General features: G+C 37.4%; 1 protein-coding gene across 1 annotated transcript; it reads left to right on the forward strand.

The window, feature by feature from the left end:
- LOC109232503 (putative protein TPRXL) lies at positions 8,068 to 9,849 on the forward strand. The gene is made up of 2 exons (XM_019398272.1): positions 8,068 to 8,242; positions 9,194 to 9,849. Exons 1-2 carry the CDS (start codon positions 8,068 to 8,070, stop codon positions 9,847 to 9,849), a joined length of 831 nt encoding a protein of 276 aa, XP_019253817.1.

Below are 16,007 nucleotides of genomic sequence, written 5' to 3' on the forward strand. Positions count from 1 at the left end.
TGATTCTGACCACTACACTTCACCTTCCAAATCCTTTCCTTTTTTTTCCTGATATTTCAGTTAGCATTATTGTGTGTACTACTATATTTACTTGCACACAACATTACTCCCATTTCCAACTTAAACATTCAATAATGGTGGAGACTCTAATGCTAACGCTGTCGTCTTCATGGCTGTGGACTCAATTCCACCACCCACGTCAATGGATCCCTTCACTATTCTCCAACCAAAAAAACCTTTTCACTGCTCTTTGGATCGCTTTTATATTTTCTGTTTTATATTGGCAAAGGGATGTTACTACCTGACTCTTGTTTTTCCGACGGGATTTTCCGGTAAGGCAGATGCCTAAGCTCCGTCTAATGGCGATTTAACTTAATAGAATTTGGTGGGGTTGGTGACAGCGTTACATTAAATACGGCAGCGTTTGAGAGGGCAGTGTTAGCTATTTCCAAATCCTTATAAAAGTTCAGCTCTATCCTGAAGCAGCCGTCCATGTTTACATCAATTGTTGCTGCCGTTTTCAGACTGTCCCTTCTCCTTGTTTTGCTCTTTGTCATTTAATGAAAATTCCTCAACAGTTCGAGTCTTTCCTTCCTTTTATCTGTTGCTGCTCATCCATGGCGTGACTTAGAGATTGGGCCGGGTGTCGATTCGAAGTTCCGATTTGTAATCTCGGTGTTTCGGTCCAAGGATTGTTGCTTTGTTTAGCCCAATTGATTTGCAATTTTCGACGTTGTTCACCAATAGAGGTCCATTTCTATTCCATTTTACTTCATTTGAACTTTCAGATTATAACTTTTACTGCTCTAGAATTTTTATAATATATTTGGTATTGGTTTGTTGTTGGATACCATGCTTTTTCGCTCCATGTCTTTGCTTTATTTTTTATGTCTCTTCCTATTTGTTGATCGATCATCTGGATTCATATTCTTGAATCTTCTAAGGTTGTGTTTCATGTGTTGGTTATAGTTGTTTATTGGGGTTTTGATACAGTTACCCACAAAAACAAAACTATTTATCCTTGTCTATCCATTTGTTTTTCTACCCATAAACTAATTACATTTCCTACCCCATAATACTTTTTGTGGGAAATTTTTTCTTTATTCTCCAATTCTTTTTTTATTTCTATGCTTCCTTTCTTCTTTTTTTTTTCTTTTTTTTTTCTTTTCTCCTTTTCTTTTTTCTCGTTTTCTTCTTATTTTTTTCTTTTTTTCTTTTCTAATTTCATTTAACTTCTTTTTTTTCTCTTCATAATCTAATTTCATTTACTGTTTCACTATTTTTTATTATTCTTTTTTCATACAATAAGAAAAAATAACTGATATAGTAAATATTTGTTCACCTTTTTTTTAATATAACTAGTACAATATACCTTTTAGTTTTTTTTTCTTTCTCATTTATTAAATTCAATTATTAAACTAAAATAATATTAGCTGTCACTTGATCTAATTCACGGAATATCACATTAATTATTGCTGAGCACCATAAATTACATAATCAGATTCTAAGAACACGTGATTGTCATGCAAACCTTGATCTCTTTCCCTATAAATATCAGTACGCACTCTACCATTAGCAGTAATACAACCAGTTATAGAGCAAGAAAACATAATCTACGGCAATCAAATCTCCATATATACTAGTTAGAATAAAAATGACAATAAAATATTGAAAAATACAGCAAAAGTATAAGTAGCAAAAAAGACTTCTGGTACCATGTGATACCAATATGGTATATATGTATACCAACAGAGCATATGATTCGTCTAGAATATTGCTACAACTATCTGCGACTATACTACTGTACCAAAATATTAAAGGACGCAATAAAAGTATGAGAAAATTACATGCTCGTATTGCAAGCTAAATATTCACGAAACAACTTGCTCATTTTGTATACTAAGAAGGTATATAGTTGTATGGGGTCGTTCAATACAAGTTGCCTATAACTATAAAAACTATTACATAATACACATAATTTATGTCCATCGGCACACAAAAATTCCAGCATTGCAACTCATGTTCATATAAATAATTTCATAATAGAATTCACTTAAGATGCAGCTAAAACAACCAAAACGATGTTCAACTACCATATGATACCAATATGGCATATAACTATACCAACATGGTATACAGTTTTACTAGTTAATTCCCGGCAACTATATGACTATACTACTATGACATAACATACATGCATAAAGAGAAAAATTAAAAAAAAAATAGTGTACCACATATTAATATAATAAGGTATTTCAAGATATTGTACAATATTACTATTATTAAAAGAAAATCAAATATTGTACCAATTAAATGCAGCTAATACAACCAAAAAATGATTCAACTAGCATATGATACCAATATAGTATATAGCTATACTAATAGGGTATATAGTTGGAATGAATTGTATACTAAAATGGTATATTTGTATACTATTTGGGTATACAATATAAATTCGTCTTCTTCTCTGGTTCAACTATATTTCAACCCAAATTTCTAAAATCTACTACAAAATCTCCACCAAATTGACTAAAACTTTAGCTACAACCTCCAATCAACTTTCCAAACAAACCCATACAGGATCAGATCAAAATAATTAAAAACTCAAACAAACCAAGTTATGAGTTTCAAGCTTCAAGGTCCTTCAGTGGTGGATTTAAATTTTTGTACAATAAATCTCCAAAAGCGAGCCAAACAGTGGAGAACTCTCCCCAACCGAGTTTTCACTGAGCGATATATCGGCCACCAGAGAATGAATCGCCAACTCTCACCGCATGGTATCCTCCTTTCCGGTAAGAATCGAATCCCTCATCTTCATCCTCCTAGGCCGACGACGATGATGAGTAGGACATTATGCTTTAAGACTGAATCAAACAATCCTGATCTGAAAATTCTAATAGAATGTTCTCTTCTTTTATGAAATTTGATTATTTTCCGATTTAATTTCGAGTATATCAAATCAATAGTATAGCTTTGTGGATTTGGAGGAAAACAAAAAGGCTGATAGAAAAGCAAAAAGAAACGAGACAGTGCGTTAATGGGGGAACATATGTGGCCTTCAATACAACTCTCCCTCAGTTCTTGGTTGCATAAAGCATCACTAGAATTAGCGGGTAAATAGTTTGGGCCGCATGGGTAGGAGTAGTAAATAGTTTGGGCCTGGACATTAAAGGGTAAATAGTTTGGAATTAATGGGTATAAAATGAGATTTTTCTTAAGAACTTTACGTTGGGTTGAAATAATAGAACGATGGTGTGAATATTTATTTTAATGTGTAATTCGCTAGCCAAGGTTTTGTAGTTAATCACTCCATACCAAATCGTGCATCTCTTCCAATGGTTTCTTATCCATGATCTTTAGTATTTCGCCACAATCCCAAACTTAGTAAAATAATTACATACAATAGCATGCTTTAGGTGTGAGTTAATCTATCATCGTGATTGCGTACATGTTCGCGTGACATAGTTACGATTCTTTTAAAATAAAAATCAAGGTATGCGTTCGCACAACTTTGGCCAAGCTTTTTCCTAAATAACTAAGTGTTAGGAATTGTGGACACGTACGCGTGACATGATTCTTAACGCACTGAACCGAATGAGTACACGTACGCGTGACTCGTTTTAAGATAATTCCAAATTCACGATTAATTAAGCAATTAAAAGCGGTTAAGGGGGTAGATGCACATAGGTTTAAAAATAAGTATTAGACAATTTAATAAGCCAGGTATGATTAAAGCGACAGTGCTAAAACCACGGAACTCAGGAATGCCTAACACCTTCTCCCGGGTTAACAGAATTCCTTACCCGGATTTTTGTGTTTCGCGGACTGTAAAATAGAATCAAACTTCCTCGATTCGGGATTTTAAACCGGTGACTTGGGACACCACAAATTATCCCAAGTGGCGACTCTAATTTTGATCTAAATAATCCCGTTTCGATTGTCACATAAATTGGAAAATCTCCCTTTATCCCCCTTTCAGGTAAAAAGGAGGTGTGACAATAGCAACTCACATTAGCTGGAGTCCGTTTGAGAGGTTGTGTCATTGCTCGTTTCTTTGGTGAGCGAGTAAAAATCAAAGGGTCGTTGTTGGTGAGCGAGTGAAAACCAACTCCTGTTCGTTGTTGGTGAGCGAGTGAAAACCAACCCTGTCAACGTTGGTGGTGATCGCTGAAAACTACAAAGGCTATACTCAATTAAATTTACAAAGAGCTCTAAAAGACAACACTCTTGCAACCCAAGAGGACTGGATTAGGATACCACATTGGTTCCGAACCAGTATAAAAATTCCTGGTGTCATTTACTTTATCACTCTCATATTATATTTTGTTCCTTTACTGGTTATTATGATTAACACTTGTTTAAATCGAAATGACTAACAGTTCTGTGCAGGCTGTCTCCGCATAAATCGACTAGGTCTGAAAAGTAGTCAACTAGAAATTTAAAAAGGCTACAATTCACCCCTCCCCCCCCTCTTGTACTTTCACATGGATAATCACCTCTTGATGATTCTACTCAAACTTCACAGCCTAGTGCAGAGTTGAGGCCACCGCCCCGGCGGCATGTATCCAGGGTCTCCCCAACAATAGATTATAAGTAGCAGATATGCTAGCACTTGGAACTCAACATCAAATCAAGTCGGACCCATCTGTAGACTGAGGTTGATTTCTCCAATGGTGGCTCTCTAAGATCCATCAAACATCTTCACATTCACGCTTCCCATCCGTATCTCATGCAGGCCTTTGCCTAGTCTATTCAGAGTGGTCAATGGGCATATGTTGAGACTTGAACCTCCATCTATCAAGACCCTGGCGATGAACTTATCTTCAAATTACACCGTGATGTGTAGCGCCCTATTATGACTCAGTCCTTCTGGTGGTAACTCATCTTCATGAAACGTTTGATAGGTGTGTGTGCAAACACCAGGGTATTCATGATCCGGGTAGACTTTGGGCTACTATGATACTAGTTTGCTTTCGTGCCTCGTACATCCATGTTTTTTCTACTTGAATAATAATTTGAGCTATGATTCATGTTAGAAATCATGTCTAGGCTATGTGCTTAATTGTTGAGACATGATAGCGTTATTCTTGTTATATTGAGTTGCTTGCCTTGATTGTAGTCATATTCTCAGTCATAATTCTTCATCTGCATGCTATATCTCTGTCTCCGTACATTATTTGTATGTCATATCACACGCTGTTGATGCCTTCTATATGTGATGTAGTTTGGGCTGAGTTCTATGAGTTGTGAGCCATTGAGACTTGAGTTTTTGATAACTGGTGTGGGCCATAGAGCCATGTTGTGAGTTGTATTGGATTGATTAGCACGCTGCAACAGAGTGATATTTGGATCGGGTAGCATGCCGGAACGGTTATATGGATTATTGATTAGCTGTTGGGCCAGGATCCGCCCCTCCGGAGTCTAATAATATAGTTAAAGTAGGCACAGTGATATATATGTGCTTTGGTGAGGGGCATTTGTGCCAGGTATTGTGTGGGGAAATTGTGCAGGTAATGTGAGTGTGCTGAGAGTGAGTGTACTTGATGATTTCACTGTGATCTTATTGACTTGACATATATATTTGACATGCAAGCATAGATATGTCTTTTCCTCATGCTAGTTGGTAAATGAAATGTCTTTTCTGTATTGGGCTTTGGTTGTTATACTTGGAAAGCATGTCTAATTTTCCGTAATTGTGAACGAGCTGAACGTGATTTCCTTTGAGTTATTGTATTACTGTCTTCATTATAGTATGAGTTGTTATTGATTATTGGTGTTGGGCACTGACTTTCTTCTGAGCTCATTACTGCTTTAAGCCCGAAGTTAGGTTTGTTACTTATTGAGTACATAAGATCTATTGTACTCATAATATACTATGCACTTTATGTGTAGATCCAAGTACTTTTGGGCGTGGTGATTGCTAGAGTCGCATTGGTACCAGCTTGTGGGGACTACGAGGTAGCTGCTATGTCGTTCCAGACCTTGAAATTCTCTTTTGTTTATCTCTATTATCCATGTTCTATCATTCAGAAAGTTTGTATGTTGATATTGTTGTTATTTTCAGATATTTATGATTTTTCCATTTTTGAGGTTATTAAACTTCTGTTAAATGAGTTTATTGTTATTGTGAAATTGTTGGCTTGCCTAGCAAGCAGTGTTAGGTGTCATCACGGCCCGGTGGGAGTTTGAGTCGTGACATGTGCACATGCAGTGAAATAAGTGTGGCATTGTTGATGATGTTATGTGATGTTCGGGGGTATCTTTCTTGATGTTGTTTATGTGTTGACACGAGGTTGATATTTTGATTGCATACACGTTTCTTAAAAGTTTCCGTCTTGTATTTTCAATTAGTTATTAGTTGAATTTTACATGCTATCACATGCCCCACTTCTTTTGATGATTTGTTGACAAAGATGGATTTTTCTACACTGAGTTGTCATCCATGCCCTACGAGACGGTTGATATTGTTTTTCCCTTATATATTTTGTTGCCAGTTATTAATTGCATAGGTTATTGACTAGTGAGCATCACATGACTTAAACCTCGTCACTACTTTGCTGAGGTTAGTTTTAATACGTACTAGGTACTGAATGTGGTGTACTCATACTACAGTTCTGCATATTTTTGTGCAGATCCAAGTGTTGGAGGCAGTGGACCCAGGCATTGAGAGCTTCTTTGACCGCGTGGGTTCAAGGTAGAGCTACATTGACCGTCGCAATCCTTTGGAGGCCTATTCTTACTTTGATATTGTCATTTTTATATCTGAAAAATATTGTATTTTGAAATATTTTTATGTATTCAGTTAGAGCTCGATGCTCGTACTACCTAGTTCTGGAGAGGTGTTGGTGTATTGCCACTTTTGACTTGTATTGATTATATTTTCGCTTTTATATTAAAATTTGTTTTATTATATCATCTTTTGTTAATTAAAATATTGTTAAGTGTTCGATTTACCTAGTTTTAGAGATTAGGTGTCATCACGAGCCATGGGATTTTGATCGTGACATATAGCTAGAGCCACAACACTTCTACAGTTTCATCATACAAGGCAGTGAAGTACAACAATATACATATGTGGTGCCACAAGTTGTAAAATAAATATGAAAACAAAAATGATAGAATCTGCTTTTTGCTGCGTGAATTTAAGTATAACATTTTTGAAGGTCTTTAATAAGTAGAATTGAGTTTAAACTCTCCCAAATGGATCCCCAGCCTTATGCAACTCAAAACACAATACCACCCAAACCCCCAGACATTGATCAAGACATTCCCAAATATAACAACCCTATGATCAAACCATCCTTCAAAGATATGTTAACCATCTCTAATCCAATGCTCTTCACACCTACTGACAACCAACCCGACATGGAATTCCCAAAGTTTGGCTCAGAAGAACATATGGTTGATCACTCAATATTAGCACACACACGGGGAGTTAAATTCATCTCGCTCACAGAAGAAGAGAAGCAACGAATTTATAAGCCATGGAAATATTCTATCATTGTGAAACTAGTGGGGAAACGCATGTTACACCACTACTTAAAGAAAAAACTTGAAGAATTATGGAGGCCAATTGAAGATTTCCAATTGATTGATCTCGGAGAAGACTACTACATAATTAAATTCAAAAGAAAGGAGAATATGGATAAAGCTATACAACAAGGGCCTTGGTTCATCAATGGGCACTTTCTCTCCATTACAAGATGGAAACCAAATTTTGTAGACACAAAAGAGAAAGTAACTAATTCGGCAGTATGGGTTAGACTCCCTCAATTACCTACAGAATTTTACGAGGGGAAAATTCTGGAAAAAGTTGGAAATGCAATTGGCCGTCTACTCAAAATCGACGCTTGTACATCAACCACCTTGAGGGCCGCTATGCAAGACTGTGTGTGGAGCTTCCGTAGGAAATCCCAGTCCAACCCTTTCTTTATGTTGGCCACCACAAACAAGTCATCCATTATGAAGGAGAAAACTTTCTTTGTAAAAATTACGGACGACTGGGACACATAGAAAGACAATGTATTTTATATTTCACATAATACCGAAGACAATGTGAAACTAAACATGGAGCAATCAACAACAACAAAGGCAGAGAAAAATCAAGAAGAATGGAAAACAGTGTCTTTTACTAAAGGAAGGCAACAAGGTGCAAGAGGTAATCAAAAACACAACAATACAAATCCGATCAAAAACGCCAATGGCCCAGGTATCTCTGTCAAATTGTTCAATGCCAACACTGGTAAGTACTTAGATACACAAATATTACAATATAAATCCAAGGATCATAAGAATCCTACTTCTTCGTTAGATAAGAATGAAACAAATTACGGCCACCATGGTTGAAGAACAAACCACTTTTCCAACAAAAAATAATTTTTCCCTTCTGAGAAAAGAGCAAATGGTTTTGGAAGAAACCACTAAGGGAGATAAAATTCAAAATGAAAATACCAATAGTTGCCATGCAATTGAACAAATGTCCTCATCTAACAAAGACATTGACATGTTGGAAATAAACGTGTCTTCCACTAATAACACTACTAATCAAATTAAAAAATTTGCCATGCAAAATAATCATTTAAGTGACAAAACTACCCCCCCCCTAATAAACGTAATAAAAGGGATAAAAATAGCCTTACTAACCGGCAAAATGGTAATAAACCTTCGATAACCAAAAATCTCAACCAAAATCTTTCCTTAAGATTTGGTAATCCCTCCACCCCTAAGCATGCCATCCAAATGGCAAATGAAAAAGATAATAATGGACAAATATCCTCCAACCTTGAGCACGCAATGGATACTACATCCATGGAGAATCAGCCTATAAAACCAAACATTAGGGACTCAAACGCCATGCAAAAGGAAACCCCAATCATTACCCTATCAACCAATCCCTCCCATACCACCAATAGCCTCTCTCCCACGCCTAACTTAGACCCTTTAAGTACCCAAACCTCTATCCATTATGCCCAGAATACCTTCATCCTTAAGGAGGAGACACAGACTTCTTCAAATTCTACGCCAACACAGAATCCAATCCATGGAAAACCTTCCACCTCTACCCCCTCAACCAGAGAACCCACAGATGATTTACGTTCAACCACCACAAGCACATGACTACCAACCTGTGTCATGGATGGAGATGGGCCTGATGGGTCATGCATGCTCGTTCAATGTCCAAATAAATGGTTAGGACTCGATCATCATTCTTCACGACAGTCAGTACCTAACCCAACTGGTTATGGAAGGCATGAGGTTGGCCATGAACAACTACCTCAACCAGGTTTGGCTCAACAATATCCTTCAACCCCTAGCACTCTCAATGAACCCTCAGCTAGTGCATGCAATGAGAAACCAATGGAACTTACCACCACACTTCAACCCAATCTACCTATAGAATGCTCTCCTGGACATGCCTTTCTTCATGCCAGAGATATTAACCCAACTCAATCCCATATTCCTGCCATGGGAACAACCTCAGCCAGCCCAGGAGCCACCAGTTCCACCACCTCATCAACGACCTCCATCCCCACCCTACCACCAAGTCCAGGAACCAGTACCAGTAGAAGCAGAAATGGAGGAGGAAGAGGAACCCCTCAATCTACTCTTAGAAAGAGTCCTAGAAATCTCAAGTCTCGAAGGAGTAAAAGTGTTTATCTTCACGGAGAGGCAAGAGAAGAGGCACGTGCTCAGTTGCCCACTAGCATTATACAAATGCTCGATGGACATAAGACCACCTCAGGATCCAACAGTGGGCAACAGAGCCATGACCCTAGTTTCATCAATGAGAAGGAACCCAGTCCTAGGGGTAGTGAGGGAGAATGGGGATCCGGCAAACTTGAATCTTAATATCTCAATGAATCGACCTACAAACTTCATTATTTGGAACATAAGGGGAGGGAATAATGATAATTTCAGGAGGAACTTCAGGGAAATGGTAGATACCCACAAGCCTTGTATGGTGGCACTGTTAGAGACTAGAATGGGAAACCACAAGGAGTTGCTTAATGATTTTGGGTTCACAGAGCTGATAGAGGTGCCAGTGGAAGGCCAAGCAGGAGGTGTAGTGGTGATATATAACCATGAAATTGTGACTGTTCAAAACTTTGTCCGAAGGGATCAAGAAATTCATGCTACGATTGAGGTAACTCCTATACGTAAATATTGGCTTTTTAGTGCTATTTATGCAAGTACAAATATGCTTAGTAGAAATATGATGTGGGAAAATCTTGAAAGCATTAGTAAGAATTATAATGGACCATGATTGTTAGGGTGAGATTTTAATGATGTTTTGGGTACTAATGAAAAATTTGGTGGCAGGTCTATAAATGACAATAAAGCAAATTTTCTAGGGTCAAAAATTAACAATTGCAACTTAATTGACCTAGGTTTTAAAGGTTGTAAATATACTTGGTCCAACCACAGACATAAAAATAAAGGTTTCATTATGGAAAGACTTGATAAAGTATTAGAAAATGAGGAGTGGATTAATCTTTTCCCAAAAAGTTCGATTATCCACCTTCCTAAGACCTATTCGGATCATAACCCTATCCTAGTAGAATTGATCCCTAAAAATAATTATTTTCACAAGCAACCCTTTAGACTTGAAACTTTCTGGTGCAAACATCCAGAATTCCAACCCTTAGTTCAAAACAATTGGGCTAATACTGATTACTTTAGGGCTAGCCAAAATTTCATAGAAAAAGTTAAGGTTTGGAGACAAAAAACCTTTGGTGATATAATGGGTAAAAAAAAGAAAGCTTAGCCTGCCTTCAAGGAATTCAAAATTCCAAACATTATCCATATAGTATCTTCCTCCAAACCCTAGAAGCTAATTTAAAAAGAGAATACAATGACTTGCTCAAAATCGAAGAAGATTATTGGAAGCTAAGATCTAGGGTTATGTGGCTTAATGAGGGAGATGCCAACACAAAGTTCTTCCACATCTCAGCCTCTAATAGGAAAAGAAGAAATAAAATTAACTTCTTTAAAGATGATGAAGGAAATTGGATCAATGAACCTCATCTAGTTATTTCTCATGTGCTTAACTATTTTACCAATACTTTCATCACCTCTCAATCCAAGGCAAGTTGGGATAGTCCTCTAAAAAATAACTCTACTCGTAATCTATTAAACCTAAGTTCTCTTGATAACCCTTTTCTTGATATTGAAATCAAAAGGACTATTTTCTCTTTTAAACCTTTCAAAGCGCCGGGTCCGGATGGCCTCCACCCTTTTTTTTCCAAAAAACTGGAAAATTATAGGACCCTCAGTTACAAACTTGTGTCATAACATTTTTAAAAATCAGGAGATCCCCAAAGACCTTAACAGAACCTACCTTTGCTTAATACCAAAAATCCTCAATGCCAATAACATTAAAAATTTTAGACCAATTGGCCTTTGCAATACTATTTACAAATTAATCACTAAAATCCTAGCAAATCGTCTCAAACCTTTCCTTGAACAGCTTATTAGCCCTTTTCAAGCTAGTTTCATAAAAAATAGAAGGGCCTCTGATAATGCTATTATCATTCAGGAACTAGTTTCCAAATTACATAAATTAAAAGGAAAGCAAAGCCACATGCTCCTTAAAATTGACCTAGAAAAAGCATTTGACCGGTTAGAATGGTCATTTGTCCATCACACATTAACATACTTCAACTTCCCTCAAAAATTTAAAAAGCTTCTTTTAAATTGCATATCAACTAGTTCTATAGTTGTTCTAGTTAATGGTTCCATTACTACGTTTTTTGAACCAAGTCGGGAAATCAGGCAAGGGGATCCTATATCCCCCTATATCTTATTCTCTGTCTAGAAATGCTATTAAGATACATAAACCATCAAGTTGATATTAAAAATTGGGATCCAATAACCATAGAGAAAAAAATTCCAAATTTTTCCATTTATTTTTTGCGGATGATATTACCCTTATGGCCAAAGTCAATATGAAATCATGTCATGCAATCCAGAAAGGATTAGATCTTTTTTGTAATCTATCAGGGCAATGTATTAACACTTCTAAATCCAAAATTGTCTTTTCTAACAATTGTCCCCAAGCTCTCATTAAGGAGGTTACCCAATAGTTTGGGTATTAAAAAAAGGTGACTCCTTTGGCACATATCTAGATTTCCTATATTAAACAAACATCATAGGGCAAAGGACTACCAATTCATAATTGACCAAATGAGAGCCAAACTAACGGCTTGGAAAATGAAATTCATCAATATAGCTGGACGGACAACCCTTTCCCTCTCTTGTCTAAACTCAATCCCAAACCATTATATGCAATACACCTTACTCCCTACAAAAATTCTTAACAAAATTGACAAAGTACAAAGGGACTTCATATGGGGAACTACCAAGGAGAGGAAAAGAATTCATCTCATCAAATGGTCTACCATTTGTCAACCTAAAAGCAAGGAAAGCCTTGGACTCCACAGTGCAAAGGACAAGAATCTATGCACTCTTGCTAGCCTAGTATGGAGAATCCTTACTAACGCTACTACTCCATAGGAAAACCTAATCATTAGTAATTATGCTAATAATTATGTCATAAGCAAAAGTTCTTTCATTTGGAAAAGCATTCAAAAGGGTGGGATTTATGTTCCAAAGGTATTATTTGGTTACCCAACCATCAATCAAACATGAACATTTGGGAAACCTATTGGATTCCAAATTTAGGAAGTCTTAGGAAAATAATAGAAGACCCCTTATTAAAAACGGATTACTCACTAAAATTAAATGATATCTTTGATGGTAAGAAGTGGAATTTTAGCAATATATCCTTCAACTTTTCCAATGAAATCAAGGATAACATCTCCAAGGTTAAAATCCGTCTCAAAGGACCAAATTGTGACATTCCAATATTGTCTCTCACTACAAAAGGCTTCTTTACAAGCAAAAGTTGCTACACTATCATGGAATCAAATACAGACAGGCAAATTGATTTTAAATGGATTTGGGATCTAACATGCCCAAATAAAATTAAGTTCTTTCTATGGCAATGCCTTCATAACAAGATTCCCTGTAGGAAATATCTAGCTAAAATCGGTTTAAATATTGACCCAAATTGCACTATATGTAAATGCCATATAGAAGAATCTATAATGCACATTTTCTTTACCTGCCAAGCCATTAAACATTTTTGGGACAACATTGGATGGCAAAACTTCTATAAAGAGCATGGTGCTCATTGGCTAATCCAGCTAAAAAATTTTGACTACCCGATGAAAAACAGGTTTATAAATTGGAATCTCCTTTTCCCATTTGCTATCTGGCACATTTGGTTAAATAGGAATAACAACAACCAAAACAATACAGAAAACCCTATTAATATAAACCATAACATTACTAGGGCTATTGAATTCCGTCTCCTAACCGAAAATAGTATTCTGACTTCTCCAAAAATCCCCATCAATATTAAATGGCATAGACCCCCAAAGGGATGGTTCAAACTAAACATAGATGCAAGTTTCAACAAAAACTTGCAAAAATGTGGACTGGGTGGTGTAATCAGAAATGCCAATGGGCATTGGATAGTTGGATTTGCAAAACCAGCTCATGCACGTGGTTCACTACATGCTGAAATCAAAGCATTGCTAGCAGGACGTAAAACAACTCATACTTGGGGAATGTTCCCTCTCCGAATCGAAATAGACTCGACGGAGGTAATCCTGTCAATCTGTCACGACCCATTTTCTACAATAGGTCATGATGGCGCCCGACACCTTTATCAAGCCAGCCAACGCGGAAAATACAATTAAGTTCTCATTTTACTTTTACTCAAAAATAAATACAACAGATTCTCAAATTAAAGTTAAGACCAGAAGCAATCAATAATGTATCAAAATGATTATTAAAGTCATAAAATTATACAACCCTAAAAAGAATGATACCGTCTACTAATGTGTGTGCCAAGACCCGGTATCACAAGTAATGGGCAACTAGTAGAATGTACAAAATAATAAACTATCCTACTGTCCGAGATAGAATAGACAGCAAAAGTAGGAAAAAGACTCCATCAAGCTGCCGAACGCCACAGCAAAGGAGCAGCTCACCGTGGAAGTCTCGGACTATGAATCAGGGGCGCGCACCAAACTGATAGTCAGATGTACCTGCCTCAGACCCTGTACAATTAAGTACAGAAGCATAGTATGAGTACATAAATAATATGTACCCAGTAAGTATCCCGTCTAATCTCGAAGAAGTAGAGATGAGAGGTCGACTTGACACTTACTAGGGTCAAATAATATAATAAGGTGTTCTGCTAGGCATGATAATCACAATTAATCAACAGTATGCAACAAGAGATAATAAGTCATGTCCCTAGTAATTTGCAGTTAACCGTACACATTTCAATATTTAACAGAATAAGCCATGGGTAAGATTTCACACATATATATGTCATGCGCACGTTATGCCGAGGTCGACGGCCCGATCCAACAGAAAAATAACTGTGCACTGCCAGAGGGTCGAATGGCGCGAACCATAGATGCATCTATCTCTACCGAAGCGATCGGCCCGATCCACAAATATCAATTTAATTCAAGGAAGCACATGAATGCGCATTTATTTCCAAAATAATTCATACAAGTGTCTAATGAAGGTATACATTCGCTTATCTCTTTTTCAAGTCTCTAGCATATCTTAAGTGATCACATTAGCAAGAAAATATGGAAACAATTACAATATAGCATGATACGGGCCCTAAACTACCCGGACAATTAACATAATAGTAGCTACGCACGGACTCTCATCACCTAGTACGTACGTAGCCCCCGCATTTAATAACAAATTACTCAATTATTATACCTATGGGGACAATTCCCTCTTACAAGGTTAGAAAGGAGACTCACCTCGCTCCAAAGTGCACTTCCAAATGCCAAGAACAAGTCCAAGCCCTCAATTCAGAGCCGAACAATCCCAAACTAGTTAAATGGAGTAAAAACTAGTTAATATAGACTCACAAGATCGAATTCTAGCTATTTAAGAAATTTCCGAACCATTAACACAAGTTTCCTAATTTCCGAACCCGGGCCCACGTACCCGGATTCCGAGATTTTTCGAAGGAAGTTGTTCTCTACAACCTAAGGATCAATAATATATGATTTCTAATTCACTTCATAACAAATTTCGTGGTTAAATCTAAGTTTTGTTAAAACCCTAGGTTTTTGCTCTAACCCCATGATTTCACCTTAATACTAGTGTTTAATCTTCCTAAGACAATGATATTAAACTAGAAATAGGTATCAGACACTTACCTCAAGATGCTAAGTGAAGTCCTTCTCTCAAAAGCTCCCAAATCGCCCAAAGGAAGAGTGAAAATGTGATAAAAATGACTTAGAACCCGTCTTTAAATGAACCTCACTGGTTCAGTAATTTCCGCATCTGCAGTCCGGGGACCGCATCTGCGGTCCCGTATCTGCGAGGATATGGCCGCATCTGCGAAATGGGGAGAGAAGGCTGGGACCGCTTCTGCGGTCTGGAGGCCGCATATGCGGAACCGCATTTGCGGCTTGGGAGCCGCTTCTGCGGTCCCTGGCCTGGCTTGCCCGAGCCGCTTCTGTGATACAAGGACCGCATCTGCGGTCCACCAACCGCAGGTGCGGTTATGACAGAAGCAGCAACCTTCAGCACTTCTCCAATTTTTCCACTTCACTCGAGCCTCGTCTGATTGACGCTCGGGGCTCCCGTGCCCCGCCCGGACATACCGACAAGTCTGAAATCATGAACCGAACCTACTCGAACCTTCGGAACACCCGGAACAACACTAAATTTAGGAATCACCCCCAAAACCAAATGAATCAAACTAATGAACTTCAAGTTCTTAATTTTCCTCCAACGGTCCAAAATGCCCTTGAACTACTCTGATTGACGCCAAATTTTGCGGGTAGGTCTTAAATAATATTTTGGACTTGTACCGGGCTTCAGACCAACATACGAGCCCAATACCTATGAAATCAATCATTATTTAGTTTCTTTAAATCCTTAATATTTTAGATTAATAA

The sequence above is a fragment of the Nicotiana attenuata genome, chromosome 9 (assembly GCF_001879085.1).
Source record: "Nicotiana attenuata strain UT chromosome 9, NIATTr2, whole genome shotgun sequence".
Taxonomy (NCBI): Eukaryota; Viridiplantae; Streptophyta; class Magnoliopsida; order Solanales; family Solanaceae; genus Nicotiana; species Nicotiana attenuata.

Bases quoted from the DNA above. Each gene is read 5' to 3' on its own strand.
- LOC109232503 (XM_019398272.1), top strand. From the start codon at position 8,068: ATGGAGCAATCAACAACAACAAAGGCAGAGAAAAATCAAGAAGAATGG. The intron at 8,243-9,193 runs GTAAGTACTTAG...ATAAATGGTTAG, and splicing joins ATTGTTCAATGCCAACACTG to GACTCGATCATCATTCTTCA.